Source organism: Onychostoma macrolepis, chromosome 16 (genome assembly GCF_012432095.1).
Source record: "Onychostoma macrolepis isolate SWU-2019 chromosome 16, ASM1243209v1, whole genome shotgun sequence".
Classification (NCBI taxonomy): domain Eukaryota; kingdom Metazoa; phylum Chordata; class Actinopteri; order Cypriniformes; family Cyprinidae; genus Onychostoma; species Onychostoma macrolepis.
The window spans coordinates 12,700,858-12,721,548 of NC_081170.1; the positions used below are offsets into that span (position 1 = coordinate 12,700,858).

The 20,691-nt window shown below is 36.8% G+C and overlaps 1 protein-coding gene and 1 long non-coding RNA gene across 3 annotated transcripts in view; both read left to right on the top strand.

Annotated features, from left to right (window-relative positions):
* The first annotated feature begins 929 nt into the window (after positions 1-929).
* Positions 930-13,976, top strand: mchr2a (melanin concentrating hormone receptor 2a). Its single transcript, XM_058747343.1, is given in 6 exon segments — positions 930-1,244; positions 2,681-2,890; positions 10,377-10,571; positions 10,988-11,107; positions 11,924-12,045; positions 12,048-13,976. Coding segments are annotated over 6 exon segments (1,050 nt in total). The 5' UTR covers positions 930-1,026; the 3' UTR covers positions 12,233-13,976.
* Positions 13,977-15,176: 1,200 nt separating this feature from the next.
* The window catches only part of LOC131522107 (uncharacterized), a 44,911-nt gene continuing 39,396 nt past the window's right edge, over positions 15,177-20,691 (top strand). For both annotated transcript variants that reach the window (XR_009266444.1, XR_009266445.1), the window contains exons 1-2: positions 15,177-15,656; positions 20,334-20,440. This is a non-coding gene — a long non-coding RNA (uncharacterized LOC131522107). The remainder of the gene's footprint in view (positions 15,657-20,333; positions 20,441-20,691) is intronic.

Below are 20,691 nucleotides of genomic sequence, written 5' to 3' on the forward strand. Positions count from 1 at the left end.
TTTAAATTTGAATAAAATGAAAACTAAAAGACTTTCAAATCACATGAGCCATACACACACACACACACACACACATACATATATATATATGTGTGTGTGTGTATATATATATATATATATATATATATATATATACACACACACACACACACACATACATACATACATCATACATATATACATATACAGCACACACACACACACACACACACACACACATATATATATATATATATATATATATACATATGCATTTTTTCTCAGGATTCTTTGATGAATACAAAGCTCAAAAAAGTTTGAAATTTCAAAAATCTTTTGGAACATTCTAAAAGTCTTTACTGTCACTTTTGATGAATTAAATGCATCCTTGCAGAATAAAAGTACTAAAGTCTTCCAAAAAAGAATAAATAAATAAAAACTGAACAGTAGTGTACACAAAAATATGTGGCACAACTGTTTTCAACATGGATAATAATAAGAAATGTTTCTTGAGCAGCAAATCAGCATTTTAGAATGATTTCTGAAGGGTCATGTGACAGAAGACTGAATGGCTGCTGAAAATATCACTGGTTTTCAAAATATCAAAATATGTATATATAGCCGATATAGCAGTTACTGTATATTTGGTGTCTTTTGATTTCAGTTGTTTTGTTTTTTTATCCATACCTAAATTATGACAGTAAATGTATCACACTCTTTCCGCTTCAGTGCAACTAATCAAAGTTAAAAGTGGCGCAATTGCTTTAGTACAGTTTGATTGGCTATTGAAGAAGGAAGGGCCGAATGTGCGATAAAATCTCGTAAAATCCTTGCCAATAATACCAATCAATGATATCGAGTTGAAGTGAGTCACGGACTGGTAACAAGGAGCTGCGTACGTGCGCGCGCTGGTGAGAGTGGAGACGCCAGTGCGCACTATGTGGTATGAGGAGGATGCTGAAACCCACGAGGACGTTCCATGGACAGACAAGTACGTGTGCTGTTACCGCATTTTAGCCAATTCTCGTCGATTAGAATGAAACTCAAATGATGAACGCCATGGTGGAGTTGGAACCTGTTGTTTGGAACTTTACGCTCAAATTAGACAACAGCACGTGCGCTAATGAGACAGTAGCGGGAAATCCAGCAGATAGGTATTATAATATTGTTCACGTCACGGAAACCAAAATTCTCCCTGCATTTATTGGATTTTTGTGCTCCACCGGGCTTGTTGGAAATATTCTTGTTTTGGTGACTATTTTAAGGTGAGTTTACAGGTTGATGGGGAAAAACGTAAATCGTTTTAATTAATTTACTTTGCATTTGTCTGTATAAAAATAAAACAACACATTTACTTAGTGGCGTGTTAAATTTGTTATTGCTTATGAAAAATATCCACTTCCCTCAAATTTCACAATATCTCTACCTGGAATGGTGGGATATATGTGGTTGAAGATTTTCTCTTTCTACATAGACGAATAGGCTACCTGTGTAAAGGTAGTTAGAAAGAAATATCTCGAATTCCAAAGAAAAATGTAATCATAGCAAATGATAAACCATGTTAATGAAGATTTAAGAATGTTTTTTTGAAATCAGGATTGATAGGTTGTAATTGGATTTGGTAGCTTTAATAATTGGATAGCTGTATTAAAATAAGAATTAAGTGTACATTTAACATCTGATTCATTTTTTCATGCGAAGATTAATCTTATATGGCAAGAATAGATCATTTAATTGGATGATTAAATAAAAAAAATCTATATTTTTTTATCTTAATCATTTGTTTAACTAGCCAAATCATTAAATAAATGTTTTTTTTTTTGCTAGATTTTAATTATTTAAATTACAAGGAATATACATACATATATATATGAAGAGTTTATTTGCAAAAACAGATAACTTTCAATTAATTTTCAAAAAACATGTTTTTTATTATGTTATCATGTTTTTATTGTGTTAGTTTTTTTAGTTATTTTTTAACCTTGTCAAAATAACCCAACTGCATTTTGATTGAGATTAATTGGAATGCACAATGAAAAAACATGATTTCTGAGAATTGTTAAAAACTGAGTTATCTGTTTTTGCAATTGAACTCTTCATATATATATATATATATATACACACATACATATATACAGGACATTTGTTCATTTGCTTTCCATTATGAACATAATCACAACATAGTCACTGAGCATCAAAATTAAAATGTAGAATTAAAACTGATACAGTATCAATTAGTTTTGCTTGGACATACATACATAGTCTGCATACAGGTATACATTCATAAATACATAGATATATATATACACATATACAGACATAGTCTACATTCATACATACATACATACATAATACCATATTCTGAAATATGACACATAAGGGCCACACCAAACCAGTAACAAGGCTGATGTGAACAGAGATGTGAGCTGTGGACCGTAACACTGGAAATGGCCGATATGAGTAGCCTCTGTAATTAGCTGTGGAGGAATTCCTCTGAGGATTTTCACAGCTCCAGTGGATGGATTCATTCAGGAATTAGCCATGACCCACTCACTGCGCTGCCACTCACTGGAGGTTACGTAACCCTGTTTATTGCTGCTTGCAACTTGCCATTATTATATTCACACAATTGTTGTTTCTTTAGCAGTATCTCATCAAGGGATCACAGATCACAACAAGTTCTATCTTGTCTTTCTTGCAGGTCCGCCAAAAAGACAGTGCCAGATGTGTATGTGGGGAATTTGGCTGTGGCCGACCTGGTCCACGTGACAGTCATGCCATTCCTGATTCACCAGTGGGCGCGTGGAGGGCATTGGGTGTTCGGTAGCACCCTCTGCACCATCATCACCTCTCTTGATAACTGCAACCAGGTGGCGTGCGCTGCAGTCATGACCGCTATGAGTCTGGACAGGTGTGTAATCAGAGAAATATTGATGCTGTGTGGTTAAAATTTTGCTCAGAAAAAATCATTAGATTTCCAGATTTTTATTAAGATAAACATTAAGTGTTTTTTTCAGCAAATATAACAATAATCATTTTACAAGTGATTCATTTTTCATTTCAAAAATCATTTTTATTTGGCAAAAGCGGATCATTTTAAATCAAATCAAAATGTCTATCCTAATCGAAATGCTTTAATAGTCTCTATTACACTGATGCACTCAAAACAAATGTTTATTTGTGTAAACCTCATGTGATGAGAAATGGTTGTGACTCATTTGATTCAGTGTCTGAATGTCCTGATGCATGATATTAAAAATATTCAGTGAAAAGGCTCTGAATCATTGACGTTAAATTTAAATTTAATCTGTTTTGAAAATAACAGCTCATACTATGAATTCTCAGAAGAAGAAAAAGAGACAGATGAATCTGAGGCAAACTGTCTCAAGGAGAAGTCGTTATAAAGTGATTTATCTCTGTGAGACAGAAGTCTGATTTCATATTTTGTTTTGTTTTTTCTTTTATAGTGCGTTATATGTCGCTTTAATCATAAATTTGGATAATTTGTGTACATTTTGTCCTTAACCCTCTGATACATTTATTATTACATCAGGAAGGAAAGCGAAATGAAAATGTGATTGTTTAAAATACACTAAATATGTATAACTGAATAAATAAATATAATTGAATAAATTAATAATTAAGCTTTTCTCTCCCCAAAATGACCTATTTTGATGTTATTGGAACATAGCTTAATGTTTATTAAAATATATAAATAAATACATACAGAATATATTTTCCCAAATTTGAGAGTGGGACATGTATTGCAATAGAAAATAGTAGTAAATACTGTATTTCACTGGTACTTGATGCTTCACTATTTCATCAAAATTATAGGCAAAGGTAGTAGTGAAATATTAAAAGAGCTTTTAAAGACCTGCCCATTGTATTGAACATTATTTTGTATTGAAGACTTCAAGGTGTATGTATGCATTTAATCAGATTAAAGGGGTCATATGATGCGATTTCAAGTTTTTCTTTCTCTTTGGAGTGTTACAAGCTGATTGTCTATAGATAAGATCCCTGAAGTTGCAAAGACTAAAGTCTCAAAACCAAAGAGATATTCTTTATCAAAGTTAAGACTCTGCCACGCCCCCCTAAAACGGCTCATTCAAACACGCCCCCACATGTCTACATCACGATGTGGAAATATTTGCTTAATGCCGCCCAAATGTTCACGCAAAGAAAGAAGGCTTGATTTCAGTAACTGCAGTATAGTGTTGATGCAGCTGTGTTAGGGAGACACTGTGTTTGTATGCGAAAGCAAAAGCGCTTTATTTGGCCTTCCGAAAGTAGATGCATTTAGGATTCATTAAGATTACTTACAACAGAACAGCAACGCATTTAATGGACGACCGTTTCGTGAACCTAGGAGAGGAGGTAATTTTGACTTTGCTATGACAATCTGGTGCTTCTGAATCAGCGACTGTGTAAGTGGAGTTTTGCGCTTCGTGTGTGTGTGTGTGAGAGAGAGAGAGTCAGGGTCACATCACAGTGGAGTCAGCTGTCTTAATCGCAGCTTGTGTGCAAATACATCACTGTGTCTATCACGCGACTCTGTTCCCCTCTCGGGCTTGAACTAAGGACATTATTAACTGTCTTCACTTTTATTTTGAAAGCTGAAACTCGCGATTATGGAAAGGGGCGTTACATTTCCGATGAGTGTTCGGCCAATCACAATGCACTGTGCCAGTTGGCCAATCAGAGCAGACTGCGCTTGTCGGAAGGAGGGACTTCAAGTAGGGCTTGCTGCATCCTGCGGTGGACATCCAACCCGGCCTACATCCAAGTGTGACATCATAAGCCACGCCCAAGTCAAAGCATTACGTCAAAAACCACGCCTTTATCATATACGTCACCTCTTGTGATTCCCCATCCCCATACCAGGGAAACCCGGAAGTAACGTTATGTCGAAGCAATTTACAGCCGTTTCGGGGATCTAAATAAAATAACGTTGCCTTTCGTTTTATTAATACACGTTCCCTCTCATAGGTCACTTCAATGAGTGATCTATGAGAGGGAACATCTCGGTTACATACAGTATGTAACCACGGTTCCCTGAATAGGGAAAGAGATGCTGCGGTTCAGGCCGTTCCGTGCCTTTAATAGCGTTTCCTTAGTCCATGAAATCTGAGCAAAATAGCACGCAGCACACAGATATACTATGCTTACGCCTGCGTAAGGCAGTGCCAAACGCTATTTGGCCAATAGGATTGGCGGGATGGTACAGGGCTTCAGACATTCGTCACACCAAAGGGTGTTCCCATACGGTAACGTCACCGCACCATCTCGTTCCCTATTTAAGGAACCGTGGTCACATATGTAACTGAAGTTAACCGAGATGATTTCTTATTTCTTTAAAGGATGTCTAGGCTAAAATGGCACAACTTCTAATATAATCTAATATATTTAATATGTCTAATGTACGGAGCTGATTTTGTCATCACAACAGCCTGTAAAACACTTGCATTGGTTGATTAAATTAGGCTAATGGTAATAAAAAAAACCTCTACATCTTACCTTATTCATTTATGTAATGAGATAAATTCTCATTTATTATGATTGATTTTAAACTACCTTTTAGATTTATCAAATTTAAAGGGGACAATTAGATTTTGTTAATATAAAAGTCAGAACACATTTTTATAATTTATAATTGTCATTTAATTTTCTAAAGATGTGTTCCACTTATCATAAATTGTTAACATTTCAATGATAGGATTGACAGTTCTCCATATGCAGTAGGCTACACATACAGTGGGGCAAAAAAGTATTTAGTCAGCCACCAATTGTGCAAGTTCTCCCACTTAAAAAGATGAGAGAGGCCTGTAATTCTCATCATAGGTATACCTCAACTATGAGAGACAAAATGAGAAAAAAAATCCAGAAAATCACATTGTAGGATTTTTAAAGAATTAATTGGTAAATTCCTCAGTAAAATAAGTATTTGGTCACCTACAAACAAGCAAGATTTCTGGCTCTCACAGGCCTGTAACTTCTTCTTTAAAAGGCTCCTCTGTCCCCCTGTATTCGTTACCTGTATTAATGGCATCTGTTTGAACTCGTTATCAGTATAAAAGACACCTGTCCACAACCTCAAACAGTCCAACTCCAAACTCCACCATGGCCAAGACCAAAGAGCTGTCAAAGGACACCAGAAACAAAATTGTAGACCTGCACCAGGCTGGGAAGACTGAATCTGCAATAGGTAAGCAGCTTGGTGTGAAGAAATCAACTGTGGGAGCAATTATTAGAAAATGGAAGACATACAAGACCACTGATAATCTCCCTCGATCTGGGGCTCCACGCAAGATCTCACCCCGTGAGGTCAAAATGATCACAAGAACTGTGAGCAAAAATCCCAGAACCACACGGGGGGACCTAGTGAATGACCTGCAGAGAGCTGGGACCAAAGTAACAAAGGCTGCCATCAGTAACACACTGCGCCGCCAGGGACTCAAATCCTGCAGTGCCAGACGTGTCCCCCTGCTTAAGCCAGTACATGTCCGGGCCCGTCTGAAGTTTGCTAGAGAGCATTTGGATGATCATATGGTCAGATGAAACCAAAATATAACTTTTTGGTAAAAACTCAACTTGTCGTGTTTGGAGGAGAAAGAATGCTGAGTTGCATCCAAAGAACACCATACCTACTGTGAAGCATGGGGGCGGAAATATCATGCTTTGGGGCTGTTTTTCTGCAAAGGGACCAGGACGACTGATCCGTGTAAACGAAAGAATGAATGGGGCCATGTATCGTGAGATTTTGAGTGAAAACCTCCTTCCATCAGCAAGGGCATTGAAGATGAAACGTGGCTGGGTCTTTCAGCATGACAATGATCCCAAACACACCGCCTGGCAACGAAGGAGTGGCTTCGTAAGAAGCATTTCAAGGTCCTGGAGTGGCCTAGCCAGTCTCCAGATCTCAACCCCATCGAAAATCTTTGGAGGGAGTTGAAAGTCTGTGTTGCCCAGCGACAGCCCCAAAACATTACTGCTCTAGAGGAGATCTGCATGGAGGAATGGGCCAAAATACCAGCAACAGTGTGTGAAGACTTACAGAAAACGTTTGACCTCTGTCATTGCCAACAAAGGGTATATAACAAAGTATTGAGATGAAATTTTGTTATTGACCAAATACTTATTTTCCACCATAATTTGCAAATAAATTCTTTAAAAATCCTACAATGTGATTTTCTGGATTTTTTTTTTTTTTCTCATTTTGTTTCTCATAGTTGAGGTATACCTATGATGAAAATTACAGGCCTCTCTCATCTTTTTAAGTGGGAGTACTTGCACAATTGGTAGCTGACTAAATACTTTTTTGCCCCACTGTACATATGCTAAATAGACATTGCTTGCTTTGATAGATTATACAAGTAACATGGCATTGACATTCAGGCCTTGTTCATCAACAAAACTTAATATGAAGTGTGTCCAGGTCCTCCACATATTTAAAGCTGAATAAGCAGACATCCCTTGCTTCATTAGGTATTTTTATATTTATTATTTTACAAAAATAATTACATTTAAAATTTTACAAAAAATATATGTTATATAAGAGATATGTTCCAACTATCAGAAATGAACAGCTGAATGATCAGATAAACAGTTACTGAAATGCAGTACACATACATACATACATAAGCTACATAGAGAGATTCCTTGCCTTGTTAGATTATTCACAGAAACATGGCATGGACTTTCAAGCCTTGTTCAGCAAGACAATTTGATATGAATGTGTCCAGCTCCTCCAGATACTCAAACAATCAGAATATTGTATTGTACAGATGTACTATATACAAATTATGCAAGGGAATGTGGATAGATGTATGATATATTATATCAAAAACATATGTATAATAAATATAAGTATGGATAGTTGGGTATTGCACATGTTTTATTGCACAGTGGGGAGAACATTTAACTGTTTGTGAGGTAGATGGCCTGAGGGAAGAAGCTGTTCCTGTGCTGGTCGTTCTGGTGCTCAGAGCTCTGTAGTGTCGACCAGTCGGCAGCAGTTCAAAGAGGGAGTGTGCTGGATGTGAGGGGTCCAGAGTGATTTTGCCAGCCCTTTTGCTCACTCTGGATAAGTACGGTTCTTGGAGAGTAGGGAGGGTTGTACCAATGATTCGCTCAGCAGTCCGGACTACCCTCTGTAGTCTTCTGAGGTCAGATTTGGTAGCTGAGCTGATACCAGACAGTTATTGAAGTGCAGAGGACGGATTCAGTGATGGCGGAGTAGAACTGTTTCAGCAGCTCCTGTGGCAGGTTGAACTTCCTCAGCTGGTGAAGGAAGTACAACCTCTGCTGGGCCTTTTTAACAATGGAGTCTATGTGAATGTCCCACTTCAAGTCCTGAGAGATGAATAAAAAGACATCTCTTGCTTCATCTGATTCTCCCCCAGGTAGTGTTTGATGGCATTCTGTTGATTTTTACTGTCCATCTGGAGAAAGACAGGCCCTTTCACCTGCCCACAGAATAACTCACGGTGACTCTGTATCTAGCACAACACTGGGCCAATGTCTCTTACAAACTTCCACTTTATGTCCTCTTGGCGGTCCTGTTAAAAATAGAGAATATGTGTGTGTTGGGAGGCATATGTGTCCACTAAATAGTATTTACCTCAACATTTACCTCGTCATTCTACATACAAGAATATTTATGATTTTAAACCACAAAAATCAATCAATACATTACCTAGATAAATACTCCCACCATACCTCCACATTCCACTGCATGGCTTATGTGGTCCTCCAAGTGAACTGTAATGAGTAATTTTCTTCACTGTTAAAACTGCAGCAGGGACCCCTCATACCGTCAGAACTGCTCTGCATCAGGCTAGGACCAAAAATGCGTAGAATGCTGTAAAACATGACAAACAAACATTGACAATCATTATGTGATCTTTCCATTAATATAGAATGATACAAAGATAATTTGTCCCAAACACAGAGTTATTCAGCAATTCATAGTGAAATTATGTGGTTGCTCAACCAAGTTACTGTGCAAGGGACTGTGATCAGTGTATATCATTAAAATATATGTATGTGAGTGAGTGTTTTTTGTTTGTTTGTTTGTTTGTGTGTGTGTGTGTGTGTGTGTGTGTGTAAGTACATATGTGTGAGAGGGATGAAGTGTGTGTGTATGAGTCGGTGAGATGAGTGTTAATTTACAAAAATTGCACATTCAGTCAGCATTCATTTTATGTTGTAAGAATCAGTGCACTAATAAATATATAGAACACTGACTTTTAAGACATAAAATAATGACCCTTTTTTTTTAATAATACATAACACCCTTACCTACGCATATACACACTTCATCCCTCTCACACCTCTCCCCACACACAAGATATTTGTAATGGCACACGGCCATTAAACACGGGCGTGGCTTGTGACCTCACGCTTGGATGTGGGCGGGGTTGGATGTCCACCGCAGGCTTCAGCGAGACGGTCCTCGGGGACTTTGTAGAAATCGAAGCGTTTGAGAGAGGCGGGGCATAGAGGACCTACAATAATGTACAGTATTTGAAAAATAAAGTGTTTTTTTTTTTTTATATTAAAGCATGTCAACATAGTCTGTTACACCAAACACACAAAATAATGATCTTTAAAAAAAGCATCATATGACCCCTTTAAATAAATAAATTAATTAATTAATTAATTAATCTTTATGAATTACCTATGATTCTCAATGAAATGAATGATTAGGTTTTAATGAAGCTTCTCCACTGGGAATTGTATATAGTTTTCGTATTGTGGCTGGCAGTGCAGCAATGTTGTTTTCATGCAGCACAAAGTTCAAACCAAGTGCACCAGTGTCTCATTTAGAGCTGCGACTCTGTAATCTCACCACTAGAGGCCACTCTTACCACAATTATAGATAAGAATGTAAACTCATTATTCATTTATGTAGCGTAATTAAGAACAAGAGTTTGACCCAAAGTGCTGTGAAACTCAAAAAGCAAAATAATAAAATAAAGAAGAAAAAAAAAAAATTAAAATAAAAAATAAATAAATAAATATATATATATATATATATATATATATATATAAACCAAGGAATTTGTCCATGTCCATGCAAACCCTCATTTCCCACAATGGAGCATCTGCAGTAGCCTCTGTTTCCTCCTCTCCTGTTTTAAAGGGGGTTATTTGTTAGGGTTGAGAAGATAATCTTAATTATCTGATGCCAAATCACAGAGCTCACTCCCAACTGATTTACCTTTAAGCAGCAAGATTGTCTGTCCTTTACAGTAAATGTCAGATTGTGTCTTCAAACATTTTGCTTCTCAAACATGTCGGACAACTAATTAAATGTTAAAATGACACATATTTGTGTGAAAATACATATATGGGGAGTAAAATCCATATTGTTTTATATTGTTGTGTTCTAGATACCTGGCCCTTGTTCATCCATTTCGCCTATTGAGTCTCAGGACCAGATCCAGGACGATCCGTATTAACCTGTTTGTGTGGGCAGCATCTTTTATCATGGTTCTGCCTGCCTGGGTTCATGCCAAAGTGATCCGCTTCAGGGATGGGCTAGAGAGCTGTTCCCTTAACCTGGTCTCTCCCAAAGAAGTGCTCTGGTAATTGGTTCTGCTTTACTTGTGTACTATAACCTGCTGCACAGGCCTGATGATCCTCTCACCCACTGTTTATTTTTTATTGACATAGTCTTGCTTTGTCTGAATTCTGTCCTTCTGTTACTCTGTTGTTACACAATCTTCTATTGAAAGGAAAAGAAAATGGCTCACAAACAAATGGCTGTTTTTAACATACCATCTTCAGCATTTTCTTTGAGATCTCCTACAAGCCTGCAAAGTACACAAAAAAAAAAAAAAAAGTCATTTTCTGTTATCTGCTGTGAAAGCTGCCTTTCAGCATAGTGGCACATAGACTTATAGTTACTTAAAAGCAACACAATAATACCGGGCGGGGGGTGGGGGGTTATGTCAGTATCTTTTCCTCATGATTGACAGCATGTGTCCTCATATATCTGTAGGTATACACTCTACCAGACTGTGACCTCCTTCTTCCTGCCATTGCCTCTCATTCTCATCTGCTATATACTGATTCTCTGCTACTCCTGGAGAATGTATCGCAAGAACAAAAAGGCTCACAGGTGACTCTACCTTCATTACAGCAAGTATGTGATGTAAAACTGGCAAATCTGCCAATTTAATGGCTTGTGAAGTCACTGGCTTGACCGTTCTAGCCAGGTCTACATTGGTTTCTTTCATTAATATTTAATTTGCCATCCATAAAAAGAAATATCTACTGCAAAGTGAATAAGTGAATTTCTTGTATGAAGCTGTCAGATGTGATATCCCTTTTGGAAGTTATTCTGCTTACACAGTAAAAATGTTTTAGTTTTAGATTACAGCGCATACTGATATAGATTTTATGGGCTAAACCATGAATTATAAGTATTATCTATTAAACATATCTCAGGTTCAATACAATGTTTTCCTCCGCGTTGGTAATTTACGTTAATGATATAGTTCGCTTAAAAATTTTAATTCTGTGGTTGTTTACTCACCCTCATGTGGTTTCAAACCTACATTAATTTCTTTCTTATGCTGAACACAAAAAATATGTATTTTGAAAAATATAGATAATAGCCAGTTTCAGCTCCCATTGACTTCCATTGGATTTCTTGTCAATAGGTGGGAACCAGAACTGTATAGTTACCAACATTCATCAAAATGTCTTGTATTATGTTCCACAGAAGAAAAATGTAATACTGGTTTGGAATGACATGAGGGTGAGTAAATTATAAGAATTTTTATTTTTTATTTTTGACGGACTGTACCTTTAACTGTAATTAGCCTACTTAGAATGATATATTAGAACACTGGGTGTAACTACCCTAAATTTAGATTTAATGTTTAGGCTACATACTGTTTGACAAAATCATACATTCCCCACTTTCTCTCAGGTATAACACCAGCCTGCCTCGGGAGCGTGTGGTCCGCCTCACTAAAATGGTCCTGGTCCTGGTAGCAGTTTTCCTGGTCAGTGTTGGGCCGTACCACATCCTGCAGCTGGTTAACCTGAGCATACCCCCTCATTAGCGTACCACACATGCTACTACCTGTCTGTATGCCTTAGCTATGCCGCCAGCAGCATAAACCCCTTCATCTACATTCTACTGAGCGGACACTTCCGCCACAGGCTGGTCTGTCGGGATACACCCAGCATGCCAAGTGTGGAACGAGAAATCCAAGCCCCCCGCTCCAGTTTTTAAGCTGAATTCACACTGAAACACATGTAACACTGTAAATGGATGAATCAATGCACAAGCCTTTGTTGGTCTTAGGCAAAGCATAATTGTTTTGGAGAGAGATTCCTGCTTCTTGTTTTGATTTTTAGTTTTTGGGAGGGATTTCATAAAGGAGGCATGTGTTGTTTTATATATGCATGTATGCATGTTTTGCACCTTCTATTCTAAGCCTATGTCGTAAATGTTGTGCTGTTATTTGTTGTTTAAAGTGGCGTTTTGGCTCCCTCTACTGTTTAGTTTTAGTAATTCACTCTACAGCATAAGTACTGTGCGTTACTTCATTTGATAAGCGTTGTGCAAGATCTATCTATCTATCTATCTATCTATCAAGTCCATAAGGCCTGTAAATCTTCAAACATTTTTTTTTTTTTGTTTTGAACAAGGCTTTATCAAGCCAACATTCAAAGTTTGTCTTGACAAAGTTCACTTTTTACCTAAAATTTACATTAAAATGTTTTTACTCTCAACTTTTCAATGATGATTATTTAAAATTATATTTCCTTACATTTCAAATCAGAAAAAAAAAAACATAATTAAATTCAGTTCTGAATGGTGCACAACCCTGCCTTTAATTGAAATTGAAATAATGTTTTGAAGGGGCATTTGGCAGTTTGCAGTATTCATCACTGGAAAAAATAAAAGATAATAACAACTGTGTTCAGGGCACAGAAGTAGATCTCATTGTGGCTTTGTAATATAATATGTCTCTGTTTTATGGTTTTAAGCATGATTGTATGTGACATTTGAAAATGTGATATGTTATTATCTTGTGAATGTTATATTGTATGATCAACAGGTTTTAAAGGAAAATTCATCATACCAGCAAATGTATTTAGTTCCTAAAACTCGCTTTGTACTGTACAGAATGTATTGAGACACATGAGCATGTTTTCACTCATCTTGTGTTAGTGCAACACCATTGTTACACACAAGAGAAATCAATATTGCTCGGGATAAAAAGTTGCCGTCATGCAGAAATCCTTTAAGGGCATTTTGGGATTGTCTGGTGTGTACTGGACGTCATGATGAAGTGGCTGGCAGCTCTAAAGAGTGAGGTCACTGACCAGACGGGCAGAGATGTAGGGATCTGTTTGCAGCCCAGCTCTCAGAGTGGAATCAATTCTCTGACCAGACCAGAGACAGACAGGGACCACGTCTGACCTAAAGCATGCCTGGCGGCAATGGCTGGAAACTCAACCCAATGCTCCGTCTCTCTCTCTGTTTCTCAATTATGCCTTTTATGGCCTAGTAAACCAGCCAGAGGCAAAATACCAACTGGTGTGTTCAAATACTTGTCAATATTAGTGTTTCAGTGTCACCATAGCATGTTGAAACCATGCATTTCAATAATACTATTCAATACAATAACATACAAACTGTTGTGCTATTGGCTTTGTCAATGATTCCAGTGCAGCAATGAAGATTCTGCCTGGGCAGCAAGGTGTTTTTACATTTTCCTGTTTCTATAGTAGCTCATATTGTGTATATTCCCCATTCCATCAGTTTTTTCTTTCTCAAACTTTTAAATCATCATTCTGGTCTGTGTGCGAGGTGACTGACTACTGCTGCTGCTACTAATCTGACATTTGTTTGACCTTGTTTGTGACTTGCTTCATATGGCATTGACCTTGTTACTTCCACCTCAGCAGTTTGGCTGCCTGTTTGTGTCATGTTTTTCACTCACCAGCTTTCGTTTTTTATGTTTATTTATTTATTTATTTATTTTAAAGATTTACTGCATTGTAAAAATTATTAAATGTATATTAAGAGTATTTTCTTTTTTGTGAATTTGTGAATATGTTTACTGTACTGCCATTTTCCTTCAAAATTCTGTTAGTAGTAGGATTGATAGAAGATTAGTAGAAAAATTTGCTTTCTAGTGGAACCATTTTCCCGTTTATGTCTTGCCATTTTCCCGTGTATATCACTAAAATGGAAAATCACGGATATTTCTGATCATGCACATCTCACTTTAGAGATATCTGAAACATCTGCTGGACGTACAGTTATCACAAAATGTATTTATTATTTTATCACCAGTAGAGGGCACGTGCTGATAATTTTCCCATACAGAGTTGACATGCTTTTGAAAATGAGGCAATATACATAAGCGATGTATAGTCAATCGAATCAATCAGTTAAATTATCATGTATTTTACTGTATTGCAGCTTGTATGCAATATCAAATCATTTTTCTCTGTGAATATGTATGATGCTTATTTCCTTGTATTATTTTTTGGCCTTCTAATACATTTTATATTAATAACACAGTTCCCTGGAATACTTTTTCACAAATTTCGCGAATTTCTCTATTTTCTTATCAACCCAGAACGTAAAAACGGTTAAAACCTTTGTAAAAAAAAAAATTGTCTTGGAAGAATTCAGTTTAATATTAAATTGATTAAGTTTTACTGAGAATAAAACTTAGGATAAAAGACTAGAAGCGGATAGATTGGATGTTACAAGGGCTATTTTTCTTAGCGGATTAATAAAAGCCAATCTTCAAATCATTTCAACTGAAATTTACATTTCATGTCAATTTATTTAGTTATTTCCTACGTAGCCGTAAGCGAGATACTACAGTAAACCGGTCATTATTTACATGAGCCCTTTCTAGTATCACGAGCCGTGCATATGCAAATCACCTATAAGATTAAGATTTATTAAAAATATCTTATGTGAACTTCATTCCACTGACATCTTCTTTCTTGATCATCAACTATACATTTCCACGACCAACTTTAAGCAAACACCAGTCTTTAAAACAATTTGGCGCTGCCAGTTTCGCACTCTGACAAATTACCTCGGTTATTTAATCGTAAAATTAATATTCCCGGACGTCTCTGTACATGGTGAAACCTGTGTGAAGGGATAAGCACAGGTTTTCGCCTGTGAGGCAATGGTGCGCGCAGGTTTCCCGACAGCCTGTTGTTTCGCGCGCGGGTACCACGCGCAGAAACCAAGCGAGAATGAAGGACCTGACAACATCTTTGTTAATTGGAACAGGCTTCTCGCTATGTGTGCAGCGAGGGTGGTGAAAAGCCCGAGATATAAGATGACAAGTGTGAGCACGAAGTAGAGTCGCGTTTAATTAATTTTCCTTTCTCCCTTGGGAGCCTAGCTGTTCTCGTTTGTGATACATTTTGAGCTGTAGTCGACGAAATAACAGGCAATTGCAGTATTCCATCGACTTGGAAGCGCCTTTGTGTTTGTGGAATCAATGTGTGGCTGCCTGCCTCACAAGAATAGAGTGGAAACCATAAATATAGTCGAGTTGACCTAAGGATTAAATTGTTACATTGCTTCTAAGGCTGTAGGCCTAATAGATGTGTGGAAGTGTCACTGCACCTGCCCATGAGCTCAGCTGAAACACTGGACACCCATAGTGGTGAGTGAGTAGTTTATTGGTTTTAAAAATGTTCATTTCGGGTTTCCATCCACATTAAGGACATTTTTTATTTTATTTAATAAAACACTTCATATTGTCCCAAAGACACTGAATACAGGTCACATGAGTTTTTAGTGGAGGCATTAAATCAAAAAACTGTACAGGCCTAGAATAGTGTGTAATAATGTATCAGATGCTTAATATGCAGTATGTGTTAGATATTTGTGTATATTTTTTCTCTTTTAGTGGCATATTTTGACAAAATTTTCACTTTTGGGTGAACTATCCCTTTAAATTCAATAGTTCACCCAAAAATGAAAATTCTGTCATTATTTACTGACCTTGGTGTGGTTCCAAACCTGTATGACTTACTTTCTAATGTGGAAATCAAATGATGTTATTTTGAAGAATGTGTAAACAGTTTTGGTTACCATTTACTACTATTCTATAGAGGGAAAAAATTATCCTATTGTATGTCCCACAGAAGAAAGAAAGTCATACAGGTTTGAAATGAGATAAGGGTAAACAAATGATGACAGAATTTTCATTTTTGGGTGAACTATCCCTTAGGATAAATCATTTTTAGAACTATATTTTAAAGAATAATTGTTTTAGGATGATTATAAGCATTATTTGGATGCTGTTATTTTCAGAGTGATTAAGTGAAAGTATTATAAAAAAAAATATAGGCCTCTAAGGCTGTTTCTTTCACATAAAAGCTACTCTCAGTTTGTGTGAGGTAACTGATGTTTAGTGGACCAAAATTGTTGATTCAACCGAGTTGTTATTTGACTATGCAAAAGCATGGTGCACATTGCACATTTCCCGCTCCTGCAACCGCGGCACATGCTCGTGTGGCTTGTGCTGATTATCCAGCCTCCACAACTCCAGATGGATCAACACATGCTGAAAATGCGACAAACCAAGACACAATTTTCCATCTGACCTCAATCTATCACTTCTGTTTGCCTGTATAAATGTCAGCATGCTTCCTCTCTCAGACTCAGGGAGTAAAACGTAATCTTGTTGTCATATTATAAGTCGTTTTAACAGCCTCATCAAAGTTTGTTTGCATGTTAATTGACTCAGTGTGGCTGGGCTTGGCTTTAACCTGTTGTTGTGTATCTTGTTGAAACGCTTCTGCCATGGGCATGCTTGCTTGGTAGAGTTTATACCCATAAGTCTTATATGATTGCTTTTTTACATGTGGAGTAAGGAGCTGCTCTTTTTTTTTTAGATAAAGGCCTTGGTTTTATTTTGAAATCAGTATAAACTGAGTGGGTTTGTTGAACTGATCTACCTTTGTATCAGGCAGTTTAAGATGTACATGATCAGATTAACCTTAGAAGCAGGTTAGAAGACAAAGGGCGCAGAAATCACCTGTACCGAACACGAGCCGGGCCGCTTTAATGGTTTTTGAAACGATTACATGCATTCTAATGGACAACATTAACATGCATGTGTTTGAAACAATAGCATCCCTCATTGTTTCTCCATTCTTCATTAATGCTGTAATTCAGTGCAAAATGATTGACTGCCAAGTTTTGTGAACATCAAAGCTTTTTTTTAAATATAATTTCCCCCCAACCAGAAACCCCATTAAATTAACATGCATTTTGAATCTTTTGCCCAATAAGTTGCTTAATGAATTGTGAGGGGCATTGACAGTGAACAAGGCCTCATATTAATGTCAGAATTAGACATTTAAAATATTGTGTGTGTGTGTGTGTGTGTTGTCCATTTTGAATCGGAATAGTGAGATGTGATACGAGTGAGGTCTCCAGTGCTCTTCATGCCCCGTTAATAACCTGGCCTGCTTTGATGTGGCAGTGTGGAGCGAGGTGGCTCTTTCTCTGCATCACTTGTGGCATGTAAATCCGGCCAGCATTTTATCTCTTTACCTGCTCAAGGGGCCACTGGATTTGCTCTGGCTGCCTGTATATGCACTCTGTTGTAGTGTGAGTCATGAGATGTCATCTAACCTCCAGTCCACTCACAAACGCCTTTGGGAAGACTGCACTTCTCAGTGTATTTGCGTTTTTGTTCATTAGATGTTACTGTTTGTCTTTGTATGAAATTCCCTTAATGTAACACTAAACATGAATATGAATAGGGCTGCACAATTGATCGAATTTCTAATCGCGATTACGATTATGGATGCCACGATAAAATACATTTTGTCGATCACGCACTAAACAACGCTGTGAAATCCAGTAAGAAGCACTCGAGTTCAGCGCAGAGTTCTCTAATGGTACTAATGGTAACAATATGGTGGCAGAAAAGTAGGATATTCATATTGAGTATTATTATATTAGTAATATACTAAATATGTTAAAGGAGTAATGGAATATAATTCCATTATTTTGTTAATTATTCTGTCAGTTGATGTGGATGTGTAATTGACTGAATGTCTTTAGGCTACTGTTTTTCAATGCAAACACCATGGAAACCATATAGTTAGGCTACTTTTTTACCATGGTAATGAGGTGCTGTACTTTTGGTTTTGACCTACAAATGTATAAAAGATGAGGCTGTTACAGTTTTCACAATGGTACTGTTTTTGTTCATAAAAATAAATGTACATCTGCATCCCAACTCAAGCTCCTGCTTCTCTGAACTCAAGCTCCTGCTCTATTTCTGTTGCATTTCTAAGGGACAAAACTTGTAATATTATTATTACATGTTCAGTGCTACCAAATCAGGTGCTGGTGTCACTGCTTTCGAATGTTAGTCTGGAGTCCTGATAATATAAATTGTACTGTAAAATGTTACTGTAATTTGAAATTTTGTCTATTTAATTGTAAATTAAATATATAGCTTTAGTAAACCATTTTTTAGTATAACATTATTATACCATGCACAATTTTACTTTTTTTTGTTTAAAGAAGAAACCAAACCAATGTATAGTTGACATTTGAGGCTCAGTGCTATAGAAAAGCAATAAAAGTTCAGGAAGAGTGTTTTCAGCCTTTTATATATATATATTCTATAAAAATATGGCATGCAGCTTCAAACAATGGCATAAATATGTTCAAAATAATCGTTATTAATAATCGCAATTACAATTTCAAGGGAATAATCGACAATTATGATTTTTGTCATAGTCGTGCAGCCCTAAATATGAACATGGGTAATTCTCCATTTCAGAAGGGCTTGTAGTACTTGTAACAAGTGCTGGTCTGGCTTGTTTTTATGAAAGCCTGCTTCTTCCACAGAGTGAAAAAACAACTTTATATATCACACAATTTCAACTGTTTCTCATATTTAGAACTTTGTTTCTCATAATTTTGATGTTGTTTTTTGTGATTTTGTCTCGTATTATGACTTTATATTTGCATATGTCAGACTGTGATAATTCTCAATTTCAACTTTCTCATAATTTCTAAAACTTATAACTTTGGCTTTATATCTCCCAATGTGACATATTTTTTGCGAAAGCACAATATTTCTCAATTTATACTTTATTTATCTTATTGTTAACTTAGTTGCTCGTAATTACAAGCTTTTTTTCTTGCAATTGTGACTATATTTCTTTTTTTTTACAGTATCGCACAATATTGTCTTTGTGTCACTGACTATATTTCTGTTACAATTTTATTTCTCGTAATTTTGACTTTCTCGTAATTTGTATATCTCGTCTTTATATCTCGCAATTGCATCATTTATATGATGCAGTGTAACTAGGCCCTATTTCTTGTAATTTCTACTTGTAATAAATGTAACTATTTTAACTAATGATTATCTTTTCATTTTTTTTTTATGCTGAGGTGTCAGCAGGTTTCCATATGCTTGTCTAATCAAATAAAGGATCAATTGTAATGTTATAAAAACTGTGTGCTATAATGTTTGCAATTACACTGTTTGTTTCTAATCTATTGTGTTTGAAACATAACAGTTAAGCTCCAGTTCATTGGCTGTCAATCATTTTCTATGATTTTGTTCATTGACCAGTTCTGGTCAAAGCATCTCTTATTCAATACAGTGTCAAAACTGCACTTCATTGTGCATGTGGTTGGTTAAAAACACATTTGTTGTCTTGCGCTAACCCAGAGAGAGCATGTCTGATCGCCCTCTTGACCTTGAGATGAATGGCTGCCCAAACCAGTCCCTACTACACATTACCATTTAAATGGCCCAAGGAGAAGGTTAGGTCAGCTCATTTGATGTTGAAATGCAAACAGAGATCAAAGGAGAGAACTCACAGTGGCCTATATTTACAGTAGTCGGTCTTGGATTGGTGTGTTCGGTGGCAGAGGTGCAGCGCATTGTCTGTGTGTATGTGTTAGACAAGAGAGTTTTGTAGGAGGGAAGAGCACATTGTCTATTTGTTCTGCTTGGTCCTCGTGGGTAGATAGCTCATTAACCATTGTGGCCTGGCACAATAGCCAAGAGCGCCGGCTGCATGGGTACAACAAGTCCAGCACAATACCTGTAAACAGCCAGCGGCTTAATTGAAAATGGCCCCTGGGATCACCAGGCTGTCATAATAATAATAGACTTGTATAGGTACATAATATCAAAATTGCAGAGACCTATTGGTGGAGAGTACATGGGTGTTATTGTGGTTTCTCAGCAAAATGCTGGTTTAATGATGTTGCGATTTTTCCCAGCTATTTTAAGAGATGCAAAGCTGAGTTTTTTGTTTAACATGTTCTTATCTGTTTGCTCCTGTTCCAGGTCACTGAACAGACACAAGCTCCACTACCACTCACCTTCAATCATTACCTGAGACAAGAAAAGACTGAAAGATCCAAAAGAAGAGAATGAATGGACAACAGTGTGTGGTAATAAAAGTAATTCAATCAGATAAGACTAGTCCAAAGGTTGGGAGTCAGCAGGGACCTCGGTACAATATTATATTGATATCTCATAATGTGATAATATTGTGTAATTTACCCCAAAGGTGTGCATATTGGTATCATTTGAAAGGGTTCTGGCAAGTGACAGTTTTTGGGCATGAAGTGCCATTTTTCTGGTTAACCATATGCAACACCCCCCCCAATCTGGTTTACTCCTCCCAAAATATAAAAAAAAA